The 25,123-nt window shown below is 35.7% G+C and overlaps 1 protein-coding gene across 1 annotated transcript; it reads left to right on the top strand.

Annotated features, from left to right (window-relative positions):
- Positions 1-1,194: 1,194 nt before the first annotated feature.
- Positions 1,195-23,151, top strand: LOC126830174 (kinesin-like protein KIF3A). The gene is made up of 23 exons (XM_050560484.2): positions 1,195-1,274; positions 1,923-2,051; positions 2,212-2,259; positions 2,896-2,979; positions 3,411-3,473; positions 3,842-3,916; positions 4,372-4,451; positions 5,266-5,385; positions 5,985-6,079; positions 6,505-6,550; positions 7,381-7,480; positions 8,511-8,565; positions 9,020-9,102; positions 9,837-10,049; positions 11,140-11,229; positions 12,071-12,167; positions 13,802-13,944; positions 14,254-14,313; positions 16,432-16,533; positions 17,194-17,295; positions 19,098-19,202; positions 20,809-20,959; positions 21,432-23,151. The coding sequence occupies exons 1-23, from the start codon at positions 1,272-1,274 to the stop codon at positions 21,494-21,496; spliced, it is 2,109 nt and encodes a 702-aa protein (XP_050416441.2). The 5' UTR covers positions 1,195-1,271; the 3' UTR covers positions 21,497-23,151.
- Positions 23,152-25,123: the final 1,972 nt, after the last annotated feature.

The raw sequence follows: 25,123 nt of genomic DNA, 5'->3' as shown, positions 1-25,123 counted from the left end.
TATAGGGACTCTATACTTTTCGAGGCGGACAAGGACAGCTGTCTAGTCTTTCGGATGGGACGAAAAACCGAGGTCCCGTGTATACATTGGAGTGGACGTAAAAGATCCCTTTGACAGATGGAATTCGATATAAGAGTAGGCCGTAGTGCCGCTGTCCGGGCAAAATTTCCCTCATCGCACAGTGTATGGCGTATGCCCGTCTTCATTAGCCCAGTTCCAAGCAGAACAAAAGGACGTTGAACCCCCATTTCATTTCTTTTCATTTCTTGAAATTAGTTGGGAAGCCCCCCGGTCCCTACCCCATGCCCCCGGCTCCTTCAGCTATGGCTACGAGCATGATTTGCTACTATATTATCTTAGCCCGCTGCCACCGCTGCTTAATATTGAGCGACTTGTTTATTCGACTGAAGTATTCGACTGAACTTTTCGACTGGTTTATTCGACTGGATTATTCGACTGAACTAACTGATTGATTTTATCGACTGGACGAGGCCACATGAAAATGTCAAATACTGAAGCGACTAGATACTATGCTGTCATCAGTTTTATGCATCGGACACAGACTTAATTCAAGTTGTTTATATTAGTACGGCCATTGTTTTCAGTTGATGACGTCAGTCGTTGACCCTTAACCCTAGATGACGACCTTACTCGCAAAGAGAGGTCAACACGTTGTTTAGGGTATTGCTATTGGAAGGAAAATCTCAATAAAATTGTGACTTCAACTGTCAGATTTGAACTTGGGGGAAAATAATCAAAATAGACAAAAAACGATGTAATCATATTTGAGTTAGTGCGTTTTTTATTTCAGTCAAACAAACTATTCCCAAATTTTAGCCCAACCATCGACCGAGTTTGTTGACTGGAAATTCTAGTGGTACTTAGGGGTAATTGAAATGCATTGTATTTGTATGTCTGGAAAACAGGGACTCGGGTACCTGTAGCACCAATTTTATTTCTAATACAGAAGAGTGCTTAATCTGGAGTACTCTCTGTTACTCTTTATTTTGTTCTGTAATTAATAAATGTAACATTTTAATAATCATGTTTTCAGCCTTGATATATTTATAAATCGTATTTTTATTTAAAGCATAGTATTATTTACTATATAGAAAACAAAAACCTACAAATATTTGGCCCATATTTATATGCTAAGTCAGCAGCCAAGTAAGTTTGAAATGATTTCTCCTTCGACGTCATCGGAAATTGTGTGTTTACACAATCGTCAAGGAAAAAGTATAATTTTTTAGTGATAAAAATTCAACTTTAAAATGGTTTGTATTTTCTCACTTCTATTTGTATTCATTAATTTACCAGCTATTTGTGTAGTAGTTAGACCTACACAATGATGCTACTAGAAGTCACAAAAACTGACTGATAGTTAGGAAAGGTTCTAATACTGATGTCTTCCAAATCCAACTTACTCTTGACGTCTTGTCCTGCGCCAGTACTAGTGGCTCCTTTGAGCCAGTTTTTTTTATTTAAATGACTACAAAGGTTTACTGGCCCATAGCTGCCTTAATTTACTCATAAACTGACCCCAAACTGTACTACACATAGCTTAACATATATGCTTAACATATAATTAATAAACCAATTCCCACCTCCCACTGAAATAAAAGTGAAGCCTTACCATAACCACATACTAACTTCTAACATACTTCTTAATATATGATTTGATGAAATCCAACAGTTTGAATTTATTTGAATTTTATAACAATTTAGGACTGTGTCTTCATTACTCCTTGGGTGCAGAATTGTAGGATTTTGAATCACATTTCATTTCACAAATTTAGGAATTCAAGGTGTATATATACATGTTGAAAATAGTGTTTTTTTCTTACTTCGACTTTGACATTGTTTTGTAATAACATGAATCTGGTAATATGGTCTATTGATTTCATGACATCTTCTCATTTCAGCCATCAGAAACAGTTAATATAAAAAGTATTGCTCGATGTCGACCTTTAACCCAGGATGAAATTGACAAGGGCTGTAAATCTGTTGTCAGATTGACAGCAGGTAAATTAGTTGTAGATGCAGCAGGAAAGGTAATTGATTAACATTGAGGTTTTTTTTGTCATTAATTAAGGTTTAAATGTAGCATGTACATAGCATTTGAAGTTTGAATGGTCACATACACTGCATCTATGAAATATACATAGATTTCATTCCTAGCTCCAAACTAATCCAATAAAATTGTTGTTTCAGGAAAGTAGCTATGGACTGGATGGTGTGTTTGGACCTGAGACCAATAATGTAAGTTAGCTTTCTCTTAAGTACCAACTAAATTAAAGTATTGAATTGGGTTGATCTGATGCGTTATTTACATGTAAAGATGCCTTTATTTTGGCTTCAAATGTTACATAAACTATTATTTAGACAAGCCTATAATCAACTCGTTAGACTATCGGATGGCAGAGATTTAAATGGATTAGAATGCCAGCTAGATTTAAAGATTTAAAAATAAAATGGATTACCGAGACTCATTTGTCCAGTACTGTTGCTACGATAATAAACAATCAGCGCTACGTACATCTTCAAATAGTAATAACTTGGCTCAGAATAAAGTAATTTGAATGCAATTTTCAATATATTCATTTTTCATTATCTATTTTTTAACTATTATGGCAAGAATTGCCAGCTCTTTATCAAATTCATACATAGTACATCTTTAAATAGTGATGGTTCAAACTCTGTACAATTCGTTATTTGTTTAAATTGATTAAGGCTAGGTCTAATTAAAATTTTCTGGATTTTTGAAAATGGAAAAGAAATTGTTTTATAAGTAGCCTATATCTGTCATGGATTATATGATAAGACACTGTAAGTGGTTATATTGTAATAATACCTATTTCATTTAAAACTGATATGAATTGTGTTGAATTATTCCAGTCTGTGATATATAAAGACAAGTGTGATGCTTTATTACATCGAGCATTAGAAGGATATAATGTAGCTCTATTAGGTTTTGGTGCTGTAAGTATAACATTTCTCTAACACTCATTATCAAATTAATCAGCCAGCTTTAAACTGGACACAAGTACAAATTAGATGATTTTTGGTGATTTTAAACAATTTTTACAAATTTTTAAACAAAGATATATTAAACAAATGTGAAAGAAATTAGTGCTAGATACACAAGTTTAAATGATACCTGGGTTACAGTGTAATTTAACTATGCCATATTTATATTCCTCTTTTCTTTAAGGCATTAAGTGCAAAACTTCCAAAATTTTCTATATCCTCTTCATTATTCATTAATATATTAAGTTGATATAGAAGGGACAAGCAAGCATTTCGCAATGTAAGGAATAATATTAGTGTCTGTTTGAAATTTGATAGTAAATTTTATTATTTGTTGAAAAAAAGGTTTTAGAATTACTTTTTCATTCTGTTTCTGATTTAAGACTGGAGCCGGGAAGAGCTACTTGATGGTTGGTAATAGTCAAGATCCTGGAATTATTCCACAGGTATAAACCTTTTCAAAGTCTACCACTAACCATAGGAAAACAACATATTGCCGATTGATAAAACAATCCCACACCTGTACATTACAAGGATTAGGGTCATCTGCCTAGTCTTGATGGTTTTCTCCTGGTCCTCTGGTTTCCTCGCACTGCAAAAGACCTCTAGTGCAAGCTAATTGTTCAAATGATATAAAACCATATGTTATTTGCGTGATTTTGTGTTGAGTGGACGTTAACCCCCATTTTTCTCTCATCCTTTATTGATAAAACAACATAACTTTTATTTGTAAAATATAAAAGACGAATAAGTAATTTTTACCAAGAAATGAAATATCTTCTATTTATTGATATTGTTATTGTTTATTTTTCAGTTACTTGATAACATGTATCATCAAATTGGGCAAAAATCTAACAAAGAATTTTTCGTAACTGTCTCATATTTAGAAGTAAGTTCCTAGACACTCCATTTTTTTCATTCTTTCATCTTAATTGATTCATTCACAATGTTTCAAGTTTAGGTTTTCTGAATGTCTAATTTTATTCTATGTAAATTGACTTATGGTGAATCTGGTTTGAAATAAAAGATCTTATTCAATTCCTTCCTTACTCAACTAGGTGGGGGGGAGGGGTAGGTGGTTGAGTAGTCTTCTAATGTCTGCGCTTTAGATCATAAGGTCTGGCATGGAACCCAGTGGCGTGGTCTCGATCCCATGCTTGTACATGAGAAGGAGTCGGGTCATCTGCCTAACCTCGTGGGTTTTCTCCAGGTCCTCCGATTTACTAAAGACTTCTTCTTCTTCTATAGCGCTTCATTATATCCAGTGATATTTCTAAGCACTTTACAAATATTACATCTAAATTACTCCTGTATTTATTTAGAACTGTATTTCCAATTTTTCAGGTTTTAGATGAGACTATGACTGATCTATTAAATCCACACAGTGATGAAATGACAATCAAACAACATCCATATAAGGGCATGTGAGTACAGTTTATTATGATCAGGTCTTTAAGGTGACAGATGCTGAATTAAAGAAACTTATTCAGATAGAATTTTGCACAAGAAGGGAAACAAACCACCTGTGAATCTTAAGGAATCATAGAAAAGTGCTGCCAGAAATACTGAGTGGTTGTACGACTGACGTGGTCACGGGTAATCTGGGGCGTAAGGGATCCTATATCTTCAGTTAGTTTAGGTGAAACTAAAATAGCTATTTCCATGGCTTGGTGTGTATATTCAGGATGCACTGCACACAGTGGATTGACATCAGAAAGATTCCTAGTACATGTACTTCCTGATACTATTGCTGCATTGTAACCATATAAAAAATTATGCATCAAAGATTGTGCAAGTCAGAGATTAAAGGCACAGGAAGTCATATTTTTCACATATATCACAAATGTAAAATATGTTATATATAAAATATGGTAATCTGACTGATTATAAAAACTTTTCATGTGGACTGGGGGGTGGGGTGGGTGGTCTAGTTATTTAGCGCATGCGTATGAAATCACAACATCTGTTTTTAATTCCCCGCTTGAACATGACAAGGAGTAAGGTCGTCTGTCCAACCTCGAGGGTTTTCTCCAGTTCCTCCACACTCTGTTTTACGCCCACTGCCAAAGACCCCTACACACATGCGAATTATTGAAATAAAATTGAACCATGTGTTAGTCCCAATATGATCTGGTTTGTGTCAAGTGGACGTTAAATCCTTGAGACTTTAAAATAAAGCTATGAATTTAGATTTTCCCATAAATATCTGTTTTTGGACAATTTTGTAACATCTTATAGATATGTTGATGGTTTAGCTGAAATGGTCTGTCACAATCAGGATGAAATAAAGATGTATTTTAATCAAGGAACTAGAGCTAGAAAAATGGGAGCCAGTGATATGAAAGCCCACAGAACAAGGTACAGATTTACTTCTTTTATATATCCAATATCATTGTTGTAGTTTCTTTAAAGAGGCATTATGTAATATTTAGATAAAGAGTTGGCTGTTCTTGTTATAATAGTTCAAAAATAGATAATAAAAAATGAATATATTGAAAATTTCATTCAAATTACTTTATTCTGGGCAAAGTTATGACTGAACAATGACAGGTAGTGAGATCGTTTGTTATCATAGCAACGGTACTGGACAATCTTTATCCTTTTTATTGTTAAATGTTTCAAACTCGTGGGTGTTCTGGGTCATCAGGTGATCTAGAGAGTTGATTATAGGCTTGACATATGAATAAATGTCAAAGTAATATTTTGAAGCCAGAAAAAAGAACTGCAATAGGTCACTTCTGATTCTCTGTTTATAAAGAGGTTATAGTTATTGTACTATGTAATGGTTTATATTTATTTTTTATTAGAGCACATGCTGTATTTAGTATAAAGAGGTTATAGTTATTGTACTATGTAATGGTTTATATATATATTTTTTATTAGAGCACATGCTGTATTTAGTATAAAGAGGTTATAGTTATTGTACTATGTAATGGTTTATATATATTTTTTATTAGAGCACATGCTGTATTTAGTATAAATATTGAACAGAAAGAAAGACAATCAAGTAAAGTTGGTGTTAGATCATCTATCATATTGGCTGATTTAGCAGGTATTTTAATTAATATCTCATTAATTCCATGGTTCGCCCTTGTCAATTGTGTAGGACGGAATGACTTGCATGAGACAGTGTATAGTCATTCGGATGGGACAGAAAACCGAGGTCTTGATTACACATTGGCGTGTACGTAAAAGAACCCTTCGCAGTTTAAATTCAAAATAAGTGTAGGCTGTAGCCCTGCTGTCCGAGTAAATTTCCTTCATAGCTCATTGCATGGTGTAAGCCTGCCTTCATTAGCCCAGTTGGAGCAGACAAGTAGGACATTGAACCCCAATTATATGTAAAACCCATTAATAGCCTGACACTTGAACTGAAATGTGATTTTATAGTGTATCTGTAAAACCAGTTAATAAACTGATATTGCTAGTCAATTTCATCACAATGATATATACCATAGGTTATTATTATATTTACAGGTTGTGAATCAGGCTCTAGTAGTACAGATCCAAATGTTGTGGTTGGGTAAATTATTTTATTTATGTTTTCTACTTATTTGATACGTTTATTTACCACTTAATTAAATTAGAAACACAGAATAAGATAAAAAAAAAACAGTAACATATACTTATGGAAAATAGCTACTAGTGTATTTATGTTTTGTTTCGAAGTGTATTCTCTTAATGTTATCAAGCTAATATAGCAATACAGATAAGAGGCAAATTATAGACAATTTATAACATAACCAAAACTATACATGATAACAACTAGATCAAAGGTCTGTGACACAATAGGTTAAAATATAAAATGACAAGATAAGGGAATTACATATACTAGTAGCTGTGTTCCATAACGATGTGTGTTTTGATTTTTACTCTATCCAAACGGAGCCTCGGTGGCTCAGTGAGAAGGACCTTGGCTCGCTAGCATGGTGGTCCCGGCCGTGTTCGATCCCTGCGTTGGCCAAGAAAATATCATCATGATTTTCCGGTGTACTTCCTTCTTGTCATTGATGTAGGACTGGGGATGGGGAGGGGGACCTGGCCAAGGACAATGAATAGTCGTTCGGATGGGACGTGCACGTAAAATAAACCCTTGACAGTTGGAATTTGAAAGAGAGTAGGCCATATGCACCATTGTACGAGCAAAATTTCCCTCATAGCATACTGCATGGTGTATGACTGTCTTCATTAGCCCAGTATAGGAGCAGAACAGTAGGACGTTAAACCACATTTCATTTTCATTTCCGTCCAGCTACTAATTGCCACTTAAAGATAATCAGATAAGATGTGTTCAAAGTAATATCTGACCATGCTTGCTACTGTATCATTAATGTGATTTAATTCTATTCTCAGAACTCAAGGACTATTGAATGTAATCAGTGCATTGGGTGACTCCAAGAAAAAGGGCGGCCATGTTCCCTTTAGAGAATCTAAAATAACTCGAATCCTTCAGGTATTTTATCACAGATTTTAACTATATTGTCAGTTAAAGGGGCATTATGGGAGATTAGATAAAGAGCTGACAATTCTTGCTATAATAGTTAAAAAATAAATAATGAAAACCGAATATCATGAAAATTTCAGTCATATTGCTTCATTCTGAACTGAGATATTAGCGATTCAGTTTTAGGCTAGCCTCGAATGTCATTTACTACCATCGGTACGATAATAAACAAAGTCTTGATTATTCATTTTGACGTTAAAACATCTATCACAAAAATTATTCAAATCCACTAAATATTGTAGGCTAACGATGGCATCGAGAGTTGATTATGGTATTGATAAGTTAATTAATGTCTAATTAATAATTTAGATAACATTTAAGGCCCAAAGAAAGACATGCAATAGGCAGATTTAACTCTTGAATAATACTTGTTTAATGACTATTCTACATATTTTTATTGCGTTGCTTTATATTTCCATACTTAAACAATAAAATATTTCCATACCTCAACAAAAAATTTCTTTAAAATAGAATCGGGAGCCACGATGTCTCAGCGAGGAAGGAGCTGGATCACTAATCAGGACGGACTTGAGGTCATAAATGAATTTGTTGAGGTTGATTTCTTATATGATCATAATACATTTATGGGGTCTAAAATGTACCATAAAGGCGTTATCCAGGGTTCTCAAATATTCCAGCTAATTCAGCCGCCATCTTGAAAAATGGCTCTGCCCCACAATAAAAAAAAAAAATCATGGTTTTCATCAATAAAGTCGTTTTAGACATATTTTCGCTTGTGCTAATACGACTATTGCATCGACAAATGTGGTTGCCCCAACCCTACTTTAAATATTTCGTTTTTGAGAAGATGATTTTTATGATTTCTAAAGTGTACTGACTTTAATTATAAATATGACTGATAGTTTCTGTCTGTTCACAAGACTTGTCTGGTTAAATTTCTTTGGAATCAAATTAAAGTTTTTCAATGTATATTATAATATTATGAGCCTACATACAAGTGAAATGTTTATTTTTTCAGGATGTGTTATCTGGTAATACTATAACTATGTTGTTGGTTACAGTCTCGCCAGCAGGTTAGTCATATTAGAGTTTCCATGATGGGCATTTTTAATATGGTTAATATATAGTATTTATATTGTGTTAAAGGAGCTAAATCGCTAATATTTTGGACCTAGAAATTTACACAAATGGGTCGCAACGCATATTATAATGTTATCTGATTGTATATAAACTGATTTACATTCAATTGTTTCCGTTTTGACTCTAATTTCAAATCAGTTAGGTTCCGCGAAATACGGCATGCTAGACAGTTCCATAATTCAGATATAATGAGTGCCCATTTATCGTTTCACCACTTGCAAAAACTCGACTTTATTATATTTGTCCTGTTTCTGAGAAAATCAGGTGTCCCTTTTTTCATGTATAGCTGTGTGCACTTATTCAAATAGAAATTCACTTAAAAATTGGGGCCATGGGTTCTTAGATCATATATGTGACATAATGGGCTAATTATTCTTCACATTCCAGATAAATACTATCAGCAAACTTTATCAACATTAGAATATGCTCAGATGGTCCATAATATTAAAAATAAAGTTAAACTCAATCTGGTAAGATCATTTATATAGCCATACTCAGAATTACAAAAAAGTAAAAATAACTGGCATTTGTGCTTAAGAGGTATTTATTGAATGATAAAAAAATGTTCATTTGACCGATCAGGTACATCAGGGATGTTCAAATTTGATTGAATGCAAAATTTTAGAGAAATTGTACATGGTTGTGATAAAGGCATTCTAACTGTTAAAGTCACTAATTATCATTTGTGTTTTTAGGATTAAGCAAACAAAAGTATCTAGTCATTCGGAGGGGATGATAAAAACAAGTTTCACCCTTGTACTTGACCATTTGAATGTGATGGATAGTAGGCGGAAGTGCCACTATCCCGGGCAAGTTTTCACTCAAGGCACACCGTCTCAATTAGTCCTCTTGGTGTAGTCTGTTTCAGCTTGGGGGTTTGGATGGCCGAATAGTTAGCATGTGAGCGCTGTATCATACGGTTTGTCATTGAGTCAATTACCGTGGTTTCGATTCCCTGGTTGTATGTGACAAGGAGTAGGGTCGCCTGTCCAACCTCGTGGGTTTTCTCCGGGTTTCCGGTTACCTCCCACTGCCAAAGACCCCTACGTGCAAGCAAATTATTGATATAAAATTGAACCATGTGTTAGTCCCAAAATGACCTATTTTGTGTCGAGTGGACGTTAAACCCCTCTCTCTCTCCATTTCAACTTAATTTAGAAATATTGCACTCTTGGCCCAAAAACTATTTTTTTATGAATTCTAGGATGAGACAAATGATGTGGTGAATGAATTAAGAAATGAAATCTGTAAATTAAGAGATAAAATTGCGGCTGCTAACAATCCTAACAGAGATGATGTTGCCAAGATGGAGGACCTCGTACAAGATTTACAGGTGGCTAAAAAACTGAGTTGGTCTGAAAGAGAAAGAATGTCCGCTAAATATGACGAAGAAAGAAAAATTAACTTGGCTAAAAAGGTACGTATAGAATTGAACAATATCGAAGATCAATCTGATTTTTTGATTTGTTTTTTTAATGCTTCTTCGATGGGGGGAGATTCAGGGGTCATACGATAGGTTTTTGACCCTATGAAGTCAATCAATCGATTAACCAATCAGTGTCAGTGTTTACAGTGGGTATTTGGAAATACAACTTCTGCTTTGATTTGTTTTCTATCACTGAAAATGTCTACCCACAGTTCCTTGTGCCAGATGATAAGAACTTGACTCAACACACCATTTGATTGGCTATTCCCTCACATCAACCAGAACGATGGTTTAAAAACTCCAGATCCTAGTGTAGCGAAGACAATTAGAACAAAATTTTGAAAAACGAAATAGGATCTGTGTTTTAATCAGATTTATCAAATAAAGACAATATAACATGGATGGAAGGGAAGGGATATTACAATGGTTTATTATAAAGGGTATATTATTATTAGAGTATATGGTTTATATTCCAGGGTATATAAGAATGTATACTTTATATTTCAGGGTATATTAGAATGTATAGTTTATACTCCAGGGTATATTAGAATCTATAGTTTATATTCCAGGGTATATTAGAATGTATAGTTTATATTTCAGGGTATATTAGAATTGTTTATATTTCAGGGTATATAATTAGAATCTATAGTTTATATTTCAGGGTATATTAGAATGTATAGTTTATATTTCAGGATATATTAGAATCTATATTTCAGGGTATATTAGAATGTATAGTTTGTACTCCAGGGTATATTAGAATCTATAGTTTATATTCCAGGGTATATTAGAATCTATAGTTTATATTTCAGGGTATATAATTAGAATCTATAGTTTATATTTCAGGGTATATTAGAATGTATAGTTTATATTTCAGGGTATATTAGAATGTATAGTTTATATTTCAGGGTATATTAGAATCTATAGTTTATACTCCAGGGTATATTATAATCTATAGTTTATATTCCAGGGTATATTAGAATCTATAGTTTATATTTCAGGGTATATTAGAATTGTTTATATTTCAGGGTATATTATAATAATATACATTACAGGCTATATTAAAATGGTATATGTATTTCAGGGTATATTAGAATGGGTTATGGACAGTATGAAACAAGGGAATTTAGAATTACAAGAAAAACTGCTACTTTTACAGAAAGAAAAAGATCAGGTACAGTAATCATATAGTTAAGAACCACATGCCATATTGTTATTTGTGTCTCTAATTTCCTTCTTACTGTCTGTTGCTCCCCTTGACTTTGCATTCATGTTTTGACTCGTCAAGCATTTGAAAGTTTTGGACAAAAAAATGTCAGTATGCCAATCAAACACCAAGATATGAGGAAATAGCATTTTTACTGTGTCTGAAATTTTAGCTCAGAATATTGAGCCGCTTGGAAATGATTGCCAAAACAAAAGAGAATCCAGGTTTGTGTAACTCCTTTAGAGCACGGGGGTTGGATGGCCGAATTTTTAGCGCGTGCCGGCTTATAAGGTCTGTCATTGAGTTAACTGGCGTGGTTTCAATGCCCCGGTTGTATGTGACAAGGAGTGAGGTCGCTTGTCCAACCTCGTGGGTTTTCTCTGGGTCCTCAGGTTTCCTCCCACTGCTACAGACCCCTTCGCACATGCGATTTAGTGAACTAAAATTGAACCATGTTAGTCCCGAAATGACCTAGTTTGTGACAATGGACATTAAACTCTCTCTCTCTCTCTCTCTCTCTCTCTCTCTCTCTCTCTTTATAATCTGATTTCTACTTAACTAGACTCCAACTCCATTTGAAAACTAGATGTTGGAATTCCTTTGAATTCATATAACAGATAGTTGCTTGATACTTGAATACTTGTCTGCGATATCACCTCTGTGGAAGCGGAGGTAAAATACAACTAACTAACAACAACAACCATACTAGAATACAAGATTCTAAGAGCTTTTTATTCAGACTGAAACACCATTTATCACTCTCTAACCTTTAACCATATAATTAAACTTTTTTTTCTTTTTTTTTCAGTTAACCATTCAGTACAAGGACAAACGTAAAATAGTGGATGAATTAAAGGATGAATTACAGAAGAAAATTACAGATTATTCTAAATTTATTGAAACTGGTAGGTTTATCCTCTACTGGATTTTACTGCGGGGCGGCACAGAGATTAAAATCTGTGAATTTGTAGACTTGAATTCTTGGTATGGGAGTAACAGAAATGTTTTGTTCACACTGACATCCAGTCTTGTTGTTTAGATAACTTAAAGTTGCTGATCATCATTTGCCTTTTTGGGACAGAATTTTGTTCTTCATGGCTTAATCCATGCTAATTACTCAGATTGATTATTTAGGAGCCACGGTGGCTAAGTGAGTAAGATGCTGGCTCGCTAGCCTGGAGGTTTCGGGATCCATCCTGACGTTGGCCGAGAAAATTCACTTTATGACGTTGCCCGTTTTAGTTAGCCCAAAGCAGAACAGTATGACATTAAACCCCATTTTATTTCATTTTATTTATTTAGCATTTAATTATGAAAACAAAAACAAAACTAAAATAACAAAGGTAGAGAAACTCCCTGTTTGGATTCAAATGATTTTACTCAACACTGGTTTAATTTGGTTTTTTTATTAACATTTATCATCTACAGTGGATGCCGAATGTTGGGGAATTTTTAATTCATCATATCTTTGTAAATACTGAACAAAACTGAACCTTTTTGGGGTTGATATACCTTTTAGATTAGGGGGTTGGATGGCTGAATGGTTAGCGTGCGCGCGCTGTATCATAAAGTCTGTCATTGAGTCGACTGGCGTGGTTTCGAATCCCCGGTTGTACGTGGCAAGGAGTAGGGTCGCTAGTCCAACCTCGTGGGTTTTCTCCGGGTCCTCCGGTTTCCTCCCACTGCTAAAGACCCCTACGCGCATGTGAATTGTGTAAATAAAATTAAACCATATGTTAGTCCCGAAATGACCTAGTTTGTGTTGAGTGGACGTTAAACCCCATTTATCTCTCTCTCTCTCCCCCTCTCTCTCTCTCTCTCTCTCTCTCTCTCTCTCTCTCCCCTTTTAGATTAAACTTTCACAATATGGTAGTTTTCACAGGATTTAAAATCACTCAGAGGCTTTAACAAACACATCCCAATCATGATGGTCCATCTGTTCTTCCCATATTGACCAATGACAGATATAACTCCAAAGCGGCTCACACACGCTCAATATAATTGTCAATATTATTGATGTCAATTTTATTGAAGCAAATTTTGGTTTCCCACACAGGTTCAATTATATTGTCTCAATATTCATTCTGAGGAAAGCATCCATCATGGACATAACTATTTGTTTAGCATTAGCTATGGCAATTCCAAGTCCCAAGAAAAGGGAAAAGACGTGGGAAGTGGTCAAAACTGTGGTACACCCAGCGGGAGAAGTTTGGGCACACACGTCTTTGCGTGAAATATTTTGCGTCCATATTATTGATGACGCCCACACACAGTCAATTGTTGCAAAAAAATTGACGATTCGTCAATAAAAAATCTACGGACTTTTACTTTCTTCAATCATATTGACATCAAGTATTTCGAGTTTCAATATCGCATACACACGCTCAATATAATTGTCAAAATCAAGTATTGGCAATATTATTGAGGATTATATTGAGCGTGAGTGGCCAACTTAAAATCCAGTAAACAAAGCCTGTATGAGAATATAAAATCATGTTGTGTAAGCTTCTCGAATTCATTCATGTATTTATTGTTTTAGGAAAGAAGAGTGAATCTGAAACCAAGTCTCGAGTTAACAGTATTAGAGATATTAAAGATAAATTAAAACAAGAAACAGAGAAATTAAAAGATATAAAACAACAATTAAAAACAATTCAAGAAAAACAACAACAGGAAAGAGAGGTAAATTATTGATAATGGCTAATGGCTTAATCACACAAAGCATCTTCACATAGTCAAGTGATAAAAGTCGTACGTGTATTTTGTTCCAAGATGTGTCATCGCGACCAAACAGCTATAGTTTAGACATATCGCCATGACATCATCTACAGAATTACCAAATGATGAAGGAGCTAAGGTGGTTTAACAATTAAGGTGCTGGCTCATTGGTGGGTTAATCCCAATTCTTAATGTAATGAACTATACGTAATTGTTATCAATAATAGTGTTTTAATTAAATAAATTCATGTTTTCGTTTTTTTTTTTTTTTAGGATGCCAAGGCTCAAACAACAGCGCTTAAAGGAAATACTAAGCTGAGACAGAAAGTTGAAGTACGTTTTTATCACACGTTTTCTTTATTATATGTTATTTCTGAAAACATTCCACATCATGGGTTATCTATCATGAAATTTACCTTGTCATTTTAAATTTGTGTTTTTGAATACAGATACCACAGCTTGACCACAGCTTGCCTCGCCATCCCAATTTATCTTGGTTACTTGTGCGTATAAAAGAGAAGACTTTCAACAGTAAATGGTCTGTTAGGGGGGTTAGGTGGTCAAAGGGATTAATACGTGGGTATTAGATCTTAAGGTCTGTCATTGAGTCCACCTCGTGAGTTTTATCTGGGTCTTCCAGTTTTCTCTCACCGCTAAAATCCCCTTCACGCAAACAAATTATTGAAATAAAATTGAACCATATGTTAGTCCCGAAATGACCTAGTTTGTGTCGAGAGGACGTTAAAACCCATCTCTCTCTCTCCAGTGATTTAAATGTAAAAGATAAGAATACCAAATTGATCAATTCAAATCTAAAAATTCAAAATATAAATTTTTCTGAACTTCTTTAATAGGCATTTAATACTTAAACATTAATAATTGAACATTTTAATATAATTACAATTTTACTAAATTTATTACTACATGATGTTTCAACAAAGATATTCTTAATCTCTATCAAGCAAATATTTAAGCAAGTAAAAATGTTAATATATTCTGTATAACCAATTTTCTGACTTGGTTCTCACTTGTGAGTGATGCAGGACGGAGGGCCTGACAAGGACAGCTGTCTAGTCGTTTGGATGGGCTAAAAAAACGTGTACACATTGGCGTGCATGTAAAAGATTCCTTGACAGTTGGAATTCGATATAAGAGTAGGCTGTAGTACCACTGTCCAGGCAAAATTTCCCTCATAGCACATTGAATGCCGTATGCCTGTCTTCATTAGCCCAGTTCGGAGCAGAACAGTAGGATCTTAAACACCATTTCATTTCTACTATAACCACATATTTGTTTCATTTGCTTGATAAATACAAGAATCTCCTCATCAACCAGTCGCTTAATAATAAATTCAGTAATTGTGTATCCATAAAATTGTTTAATTTGTACTAGCAGGATACCCGGCTTCGCTCGGGGGTCATAACTCTGAAACCGAAAGTGGTAGACTAACGCCACCTGGCCTATGTTACTCCCCGGTCCGAGCTACCCCTATACCCCAAATTTCAGACTCGGGGCAGACCTAGTGTAGCCGCCAACCCCGAACAGACCGGCTTTCGCTCGGGGGGTCATAACTCCGAAACCGGAAGTGGTAGACTAACGCCACCTGGCCTATGTTACTCCCCGGTCCGAGCTACCCATATACTCCAAATTTCAGACTCGGGGCAGACCTGGTGTAGCTGCCAATCCCGAACAGACGGACTTCGCTCGGGGGCCATAACTCCGAAACCGGAAGTGGTAGACTAATGCCACCTGGCCTATGTTACTCCTCGGTCCGGGCTACCCTATACCCCAAATTTCAGACTTAGGGCAGACCTAGTGTAGCCGCCAACCCCGAACAGACCAGCTTGCTCGGGGGTCATAACCCCGAAACCGGAAGTGATAGACTAATGCCACCTGGCCTATGTTACTCCCCGGTCCGAGCTACCCCTATACCCAAAAATTCAGACTCGGGTCAGATGTTGCCGCCAACCCCGAACAGACAGACTTCGCTCGGGGGTCATAACTCCAAAACCGGAAGTGGTAGACTAACGCCACCTGGCGTATGTTACTCCCCGGTCAGAGCTACCCCTATACCCCAAATTTCAGACTCGGGGCAGACCTAGTGTAGCCGCCAACCCCGAACAGACCGGCTTCGCTCGGGGGTCATAACTCAGAAATCGGAAGTGGTAGACTAACGCCACCTGGCCTATGTTACTCCCCGGTCAGAGCTACCCCTATACCCCAAATTTCAGACTCGGGGCAGACCTAGAGTAGCCGCCCACCCCGAACAGACAGACAGACAGACAAACGACAGTCACAAATATTAGTATAGATAATGCTGTATATTTATTATCCAAATTACTATTTTAATACATTTTGTTTACTTGAAAAGATTTCATCACATCCTCCATTCATTATGTTTATTTGTGGAAAACTTCTCCATTTAAACAAACATTATATTTTTACCTTTAGCTTGAAGAAAGACAGAGAATGGAACAGGAACATAAAACATTGCTAGAAGATGAACTTGAGAAATGTAAAATGGAGATTGATAGTGAAAAAGCTGAAATACAGGTACGCAGATTTACAATAATCAATCCAATATTCTCCTTAATTACAGTACTCTTCTTAGTTACATTTTTTTATTTATTTAATGTAAATTAGAGAAAACAAACGTTTATTTAATGTAAATTAGAGAAAACAAACGGGGGGGAGGGGGGGTCTAACACCTGTGCTTTAGATCATAAGGCCTGCCATTGAGTCAAGTGGCATGGTGTCGGCCGCAATAGTTACTTACATTTATTTCATGTAAATTGGAGTCAAATTATAGGGTGGTCCTTGTATGTGCCAAGGAGAAGGGTCGCCTGTCAATGTCATAGATTTTTCTCTGGGTCCTCCCACTGCTAAAGACATCTAAGCACAAGTGAATTATTGAAATAATTACCATATATTTTAGTGCCTCAGTGAGTATGACGCTTGCTTACTAACTGATCCTAATGTTGGCCATGATAGTTAATGGGGCGAAAAACAGTGGTCCACACATTTACTCATTAATTGGTGTGCACATAAAGAATCACTGTCTGTTGGAATGACATTAAGCCTTATTTCATTTCATTTCAAGGATTTGGTGCCAAAATTGATGAGACGTTGCAAGATGGACATTCTAATTATCATCAAGTGGTTTTCAATCTTTTGTTTGAAAAATATTACATTTTGGTTATGTTCTATTTTTAGTTATTGGTAGCAGAAGGTAAAACTTACAGTAAAGAAGATGGTGCTAAGTTAGAAATGGATTTGGCAGAACTTCGTGCTGAAAAATCTGTTGTTACTCTGAAGGTAATTAACATTAGTGTTACGACAAATATTTCAAATTTCTTTTCTGCATGTTGCTGGACAGATATCTGTTGTACCCTGACTACCATGTTATCAGGGTATAAATAGTTGTTCATCCAGATTATCCCAATCAATGTCATTCGCCTACTCTTCTAGCGTTCTTTTACATATATGCCAAAGAGTTCACGGTTTGATCTTGGTTTTTATACGCCCACATTTTCATGTGGACGTATATTGTCGTCGCCCCTGTCCGTCCGTCCATCCGTCCACAATTGTTTGTGAACAGTCTACAGGTCACAATTTTTATCCGATTTCAATGAAACTTTGAAATATAGGTTTATCACCCTAAGATCTCGGTTCCTTTCTATATTGGCATGTATCGAACTGTAACTTCATGGATTATGGCCCCTGATTGTACGAAAAATCAAGTTTTTAGCTTGGGAACACTGTAGACGTCACAATTTTAATCCTATTTTGATGAAACTTGAAATGTAAGTTCATAACCCAAAGATCTTGGTTCCTTTTGATATTCGCGCATATCGGAACGTAACTTCCTGAATTATGGTCCCTGATTTTACGAAAAATCGCGTTTTTAGCTTGTGGACCCTATAGAGGTCATAATTTTTATCCGATTTAAAAAAACGTATTATTAAATCACCGTTACACCCTAAGGACGACTGAGTTCGAATTTCGTGAAAATCGGCCCAAAACTGACAAGACAAAATGGCCGCCCTTCATTCTCAAATAGCGTAAAAATATGGTATTTCAAGGTTGTGGACCCTAAAGAGGTCACAATTTTTTATCCGATTTTGTTGAAACTAGATATGTAAGTTTATAACCCAAAGATCTCAGTTCCTTTCGATATTAGCGCATATCGTACCATAACTTCCTGAATTATGGCCCCTGATTGTATGAAAAATCACTTTCTTTTTAGCTTGTTCTCTATCCATCTCTTGAAAATGTGGGCGTATCCTGCCTGGCAGCCGCTGGTTCATTGTATCCAAACAACTAGATACTGTACCTTTCCAGGCGGGGGGTTGGATGGCCGAATGGTTAGCACATGCGCGCTGTATCATAAGGTCTGTCATTGAGTCAACTTGCATGGTTTCGAATCCCTGGTTGTACATGACAAGGAGTAGGGTCGTCTGTCCAACCTCTTGGTGTTCCTCCGGTTTCCTCCCACTGCTAAAGACCCCTACGCACAAGCGAATTATAGAAATGAAATTGAACCATGTGTAAGTCCAGAAATGACCTAGTTTGTGTAGAGTGGACGTTAAACCCCATTTCTCTCTGTGTCATGTTTCACTGACAATCTGAAACCAGGCGGAAAAACCCTCAAGAACTTTCTTGCGATACCATGATCGAACCATCAACCTTCTGATCGAGTACATACATTAATTTAAAGATACATTATGGGAGATTAGATAAAAAGCTGGCAGTTCTCACTATAATAGTTAAAAACTAGAGGGAATTTGCTGACAATTTCAGTCAAATCGATCCACTCTGATTTTAGCGATTGAATTTTGGGTGTAGCCATGATCATCATTACTAAAGTCTGTATGATAAAAAAACATAGTCTCGATTAATCAATTTTTGATTTAATGAGCGTTGAGCAGCAGATAGGATTTTAATCCAGAAAATATCGCAGGCTAGCGATGCCATCGAAAGTTGATTATGGTCTGGATAAGTTAATTAATGTCTAATTAATAATTTAGATAACATTTCAAGCCTAAAGAAAGACGTGCAATTGGCAGATTTAGCTCTTGCATAATGTATGTTTAATGTATTATTCTACCTATTTGTAGTTACAATGTCTAGAGAAAGAAAGAGATCATGTAAGTAAAGAATTAGACGAAGTTTATCAACTACATAAAGATGAAATGGAGCTTCAACAATTACAACATTATCAGGTAAAGCAACTATAAATTACCTAGATTACTCTCCAACTGTTTTGTAATAGTTTTGAAGGCTCAGAAGAACCAGCTGGCCGAATGGTTAGCACATGCGTGTTGTATCATAAGGTCTGTCATTGAGTCAACTGGCATGATTTTGATTCCCCGGTTGTACGTGACAAGGAGTAGAGTTGCAAGGCCAACCTCGAGGGTTTTCTCTATGTCCTCCGGTTTCCTCCCACTGCTGAATTATTGAAATAAAATTGAACCATATGTTAGTCTTGAAATCACCTAGTTTTTGTGGAGTGGGACATAAAACCCCATTTCTCTCTCTCTCAGAAGAACCAGGGATTTCTATGTGCATACCAATTATTGAAATAAAATTATACCATGTTAATCTCAAAATGACCTAGTTTGTGTTGAGTGGACGTTCAACAACATTTCTTTCTCTCTATTACATTTTTCGCTAAAATATCGAATTTCTAACCGCTTCATCCATTGCAATATGTTCAGATTAATTATTTAATATTAAACATAACATTATGCAAGAGCTAAATCTGCCTATTGCAAGTCTTTATTGTCCCCCGCCTTTCGAAGAAAGCAGGGGACTATTAAAATGGGTCGTCCGTCTGTCTGTCTGTCTGTCCGTCTGTCTGTCCGTCTGTCCGTCCGTCTGTCTGTCCGTCACACTTTTTGGGACACAATAACTCTCTTCCTAATTGAGCTAGAATGTTCAAACTTGGTGTATGTGTTTATTAGGTCAATGCCTTGATGGAGTTCGAAGATGAGCATTTTCCGCTTAGGGTAAGCAGAGATAAGCAATTTGATTGGTTGATGCTTTGGGACACGATAACTCTCTTCCTAATTGGGCTAGAATGTTCAAACTTGGTGTATGTGTTGATTAGGTCAATGCCTTGATGGAGTTCGAAGATGAGCATTTTCCGCTTAGGGTAAGCAGAGATAAGCAATTTGATTGGTTGATGCTTTGGGACACGATAACTTTTAATTGAGCTAGAATGTTCAAACTTGGTGTATGTGTTTATTAGGTCAATGCCTTGATGGAGTTCGAAGATGAGCATTTTCCGCTTAGGGTAAGCAGAGATAAGCAATTTGATTGGTTGATACTTTGGGGCACGATAACTCTCTTCCTAATTGAGCTAGAATGTTCAAACTTGGTGTATGTGTTGATTAGGTCAATGCCTTGATGGAGTTCGAAGATGAGCATTTTCCGCTTAGGGTAAGCAGAGATAAGCAATTTGATTGGTTGATGCTTTGGGACACGATAACTTTAGTTCTAATTAAGTGAGATTGATGAAACTTGGTGTATAGTTTCATTACAGTAATACCTTGACTAAGTTTGATAATGAGCATTTTCTGCTCAGGGTAAGCAGAGCGATACGCAATTTGATTTTTATATGTGTCCTCTAATTATTTTCCTATTTCGGCGGGGGACATCAGCCTCACTGTTGGCTTGTTTAGGCTTAAAATGTTATAGAAATTATTAATTAGACCTTTATTTACACGACAAGCTCAAAATCACCTCTGTAGACATTTCAAACATGTTCAAATGAAAAGCAAAATGAAAATCTGTGTTATAAAACTTGATTTTATATTTATATTTTAGACATTTCGACAGTATAGACAGATGTTTGAAGAACAGAAGGCAGCCATTGAACAACGATATCGTCATGTATTAGAAGATGCTATACAAGATGCCGTCTTTCTGTCGGCCAGAAACCAGGAAATATTACAAGAACAACAACCACTTAAACAACGTAATATTTTATTTTAATTTCATATTACAAAAATCATCAGGGGTCGTACTCATTAGGTTGGTCCTGAAAAGTAGGATTCAAAACCCCCCATTTTTTTGGCGGGTAAGACATTGGCTCGCCAACCTGGAGGTCTGGTATTCGATGGAGAAAGGTCATCCAGATTTTCCTGCGTGGTTCCATCTTGTCAGTGGTATGGAACAGAGGGCCTAGTAAGGGACAATGTATAGTGGGTTTGGATGGGACGAAAAACCGAGGTCCCCTGTACACATTGATGTGCACGTAAAAGATCCCTTGGCAGTTGGAATTTGATATAAGATTAGGCTGTAATGCCGTTGTCAGGGCAAAATTCCCCTCATAGCACACTGAATGGCATATATACTTCTTTATTAGCCAGGTCAGGAGCAGAACAGTAGGATGTTAAATCCCATTTCATTTCATTACATTCCATTGTTTTGTTGGGTTTTTTTTTCAGAAAATGCAGAAATGATGGATGTTATTACAAAGCTTGGAGGAAGAATCCCAAAACTACAGAATTAATGAAATTATATCTGATTGTTATTTGTGATATTTTGAACTGTGATAGATGTTATTTAATATATCTTATACCAAATCAAAAACCAATCCACATTCCATATGCATTTAATTATTAAATCAAAATAGTTTGTATAGTTATTATCAGGCATGGAAATGATGATTTTAGTAGAACTAGTGCCTGACATTTTGAACTTTGCGTATTAATCCTTTAGCACTTGGTAAATTTAAATATTGAACGTGACTGGGTGGTCTATTTACTAGTTCGTGCAGGTGCACGAGAGCTGTGAACGTGACTGGGGGCTCTATTGACCAGTTCATGCAGACACAAGACCAGTGAACGTGACTGGGTGGTCTATTTACTAGTTCGTGCAGGTGCGAGAGCTGTTAAGTGACTAGGCGATCTATTTACCAGTCTATGCGGACACGAGACCTGTGAACGTGACTGGGTGGTCTATTTAATAGTTCGTGCGTGTGCGGACGCAAGAGCTGTGAACATGGCTGGGCGATCCATGGATCCCTAGCTAGAGCGATCTAAGTGCTAAAGGGTTAAAATATCAATAAAAACACAGAAAAAAGACAAATTTGAGCCAGTCAAGATGACAGGCACCAGAAGGATTGTGCCTGAAATAATGCCTGAAAATGTCTGTGACAGGTGCCTTATTTCCATGCTTGTTTATCATGGATTTTTATTCTTTGACATGGTTGTTTTTATATACTGTGGAGTTCTCTTATCCAGTGATTTATTTGTTGGGTTCTGTTATGATAGACCATCTTGATGATACACACTACATGTTGCCTACACAACAATACAACAATGTCATGATGCATATTTTATTTATTTAAACCAGAAGAAAATGAGGGGTTTCTACCTACATATAAGCAATATTGTTTTTCTCAGGAATGACACAGACATTTCTCCAATTTGGATAGAAGATGTCTTACATATAATTTCTCCTTGTGTCATTATTTGTATCCTCAAAGTAAACTTTTTGTATCTTCAAAGTAAATCATTTGTATCTTCAAAGTAAATCATTTGTTTCTTCAAAGTAAGCCAGTCATTTGTATCTTAAAAGTTAACCAGTCATTTGTATCGTCAAAGTTAACCATTTGTATCTTCAAAGTAAGTTAAAGATTTATTGAATAAGTTAACCGTTTGTATCTTCAAAATAAGCCATTGGATCTTCAAAGTAAGTCATTGTCTAGTTTGTTTAATCTATCTATGTTAAATTTTTATATGGGAAATTGTGTATAATTAATATTTTGTTCTATTTTGTTCTACATTTATGATCTATATTATACATGATTAATATATCCGTCCTTTAAACTTGATTTATTTTATAAATAATTGATATAATATATAATTTAATATAATTAAACTTAAACTATAAATAATATATCCGTCCTTTCAATTTGATCTTTATTATGAATTTTGATAAAATAATTTAATGCAAATAACGTCATTAATTTATGAAAGCTATATTGAATGCTAAGTTCTCTTTAAAGCCAGTGATTGTCATTTTAATGAAGTCTATTTTTTCACTGCTTAATCCAGGCTAAAATGAAATTAAATTGATTGTCTGATATTTAATTAAGATACTGTTATTTTATTGTGCTGCAATATTTTTTTTTACCTGTTATACACTTGTATGTTTGTAACTTTTACATCACTTATAAATTCTACTATTATTATATTTCATATATTAAATAAAATACATTTAAATTTAAAGAGAGTTGGCCATCAAGTGTCTGTCAAAATGGGAAGATTGGGTGGCTTAATGGTGCAAGGAGTGCATGATAGATCATAAGGTCTGTCATTGAATCCAGTGACATGGTTAAGATTGCCAGTTTATACGTGACTAGGAGTAGGGTCGCCTTTCCAGGATCCTCTGTCTTTGTACCACAGCTAAAGACCCCTACACACAAGCGAATTATGGAAATAAAGTAGAACCATGTTAGTCCCAAATTGACTTAGTTTGTGTTGAGTGGACATTACTCTCTCTCCAACTACAACAGGTACCATCTTTGTGAATTTATGTGCTTTATCAGAGCATAAACCATTGCTACATTTATGACAAAGATGTGTTTCTGATTACCTATCTCCCAGTGGTGCCTTTAATTACAGATCATGTCTTTCATTGAGTGATGAATTCGATTCCCAGCTTGTAGGTTTTATCAGGGTCCCCTGGTTTACTCCCATTGCTAAAGACTCTTTTATTGAACATTGAAATACAATTAAAGGGTATGTTAGTCCCAGAATAACCTAGTTTGGTAAACATATCATCTCTCTCTCTGACAAATACTTTTTTTGAAGTCCTTTTACAAGTACAGTAAAGGGAGTGATTGACCTTCAAATTCTAACAATCTTTTTCGTTCATAATCCCAGCTATATATAACTATAAAGTAATGACACCTTTCTGCACTCAAGTGCCCCCTTAACTACTTTGTACCAACAGTCTTTCTGTCACATTTTGATTCACACAGATAATCTACAGATATCTAGAAAAAAAAATATTCCGGTGACAGAAATATATCTATATTTTGCTCCTATTTCATTCTATATAGGGGTGTTGGGTGACTGAATGGTTAGCACGTGCGCGTTGTATCATAAGGCCTGGCATTGAGTCAACTGGCGTGGGTTTTCTCCTTGTCCTCCCAGTGCTAAAGACCCCTATACGTAAGCGAGTTATTGAAATAAAACATTAAAACCATATGTTGGCCCCGAAATGACCTAGTTTGTGTCGAGTGGATGTTAAACCCCATTTCCCTCCCTCTCATTCTATATAACTGGGAACAAATCACGTGGGGCTAAAAATTGTGTAATAGAATTGAAATGGGGTTTAACGTCCTACTATGCGCCATGCATATATGAGGTACATTTTGCCCGGACAGCGGCGCTACCGCCTACTCTTATTTCGAATTCCAACTGTCAAGGCAGGGGATTTTTTTTATGAGCACGTACGGTACCTCGTCCTATCTGAAGGACTACACGTTGTTCCTGTATGGAATAAACGTGACAATGGAACTGTGTACGAAATATATTTTTTTAAAAACATTATTTTAATGTCTTTGGGTTTCGTTTTAACAAATTCTGGACACCGAGTTCGCTCGTTTGAGACAGCAATTTTAATAGATCAGAAGGGCGTATAGCATAACAAACGCCCAATCCCCCTTGATCCTGCCATATACGTGCTTGTACTTCATTATATCAAGCGATGTTGTCGAGAAACCCGTTTTCAAACTATCGGTATCATTTCTTTACTAAAACGTTCCCCTTTTAATTGTTTCATCGTGTCGGATCCGACCTTTGTTTTATGTTGTTATTGCAATTCAATCTAATTAAAATATATAGAGGATATTTGTCGTTTTAGAGTGAATAACATATTTTATTTCATCAAGAAGCAAGAAAACTTATATTTTCACGAATGCGTAGCATGAGTGAAAATATAAACGTTTTCTTGCTTAGAGATGAAATAAAATATGTTATTCACGACAAAACGACAAATGTTCTATTTATTTTATGATTTTACAATCATTTTAGGTAAAAACAACATGGACTACTTTGTCCGCTTCTAGCCAGTGGAATAACACTTTTATTTCACTGATAAAACGCGGTATTCCACTACTGATCAT

The sequence above is a fragment of the Patella vulgata genome, chromosome 8 (genome assembly GCF_932274485.2).
Source record: "Patella vulgata chromosome 8, xgPatVulg1.2, whole genome shotgun sequence".
Taxonomy (NCBI): Eukaryota; Metazoa; Mollusca; class Gastropoda; family Patellidae; genus Patella; species Patella vulgata.
This window is presented reverse-complemented; position numbering and strand designations above follow the sequence as displayed.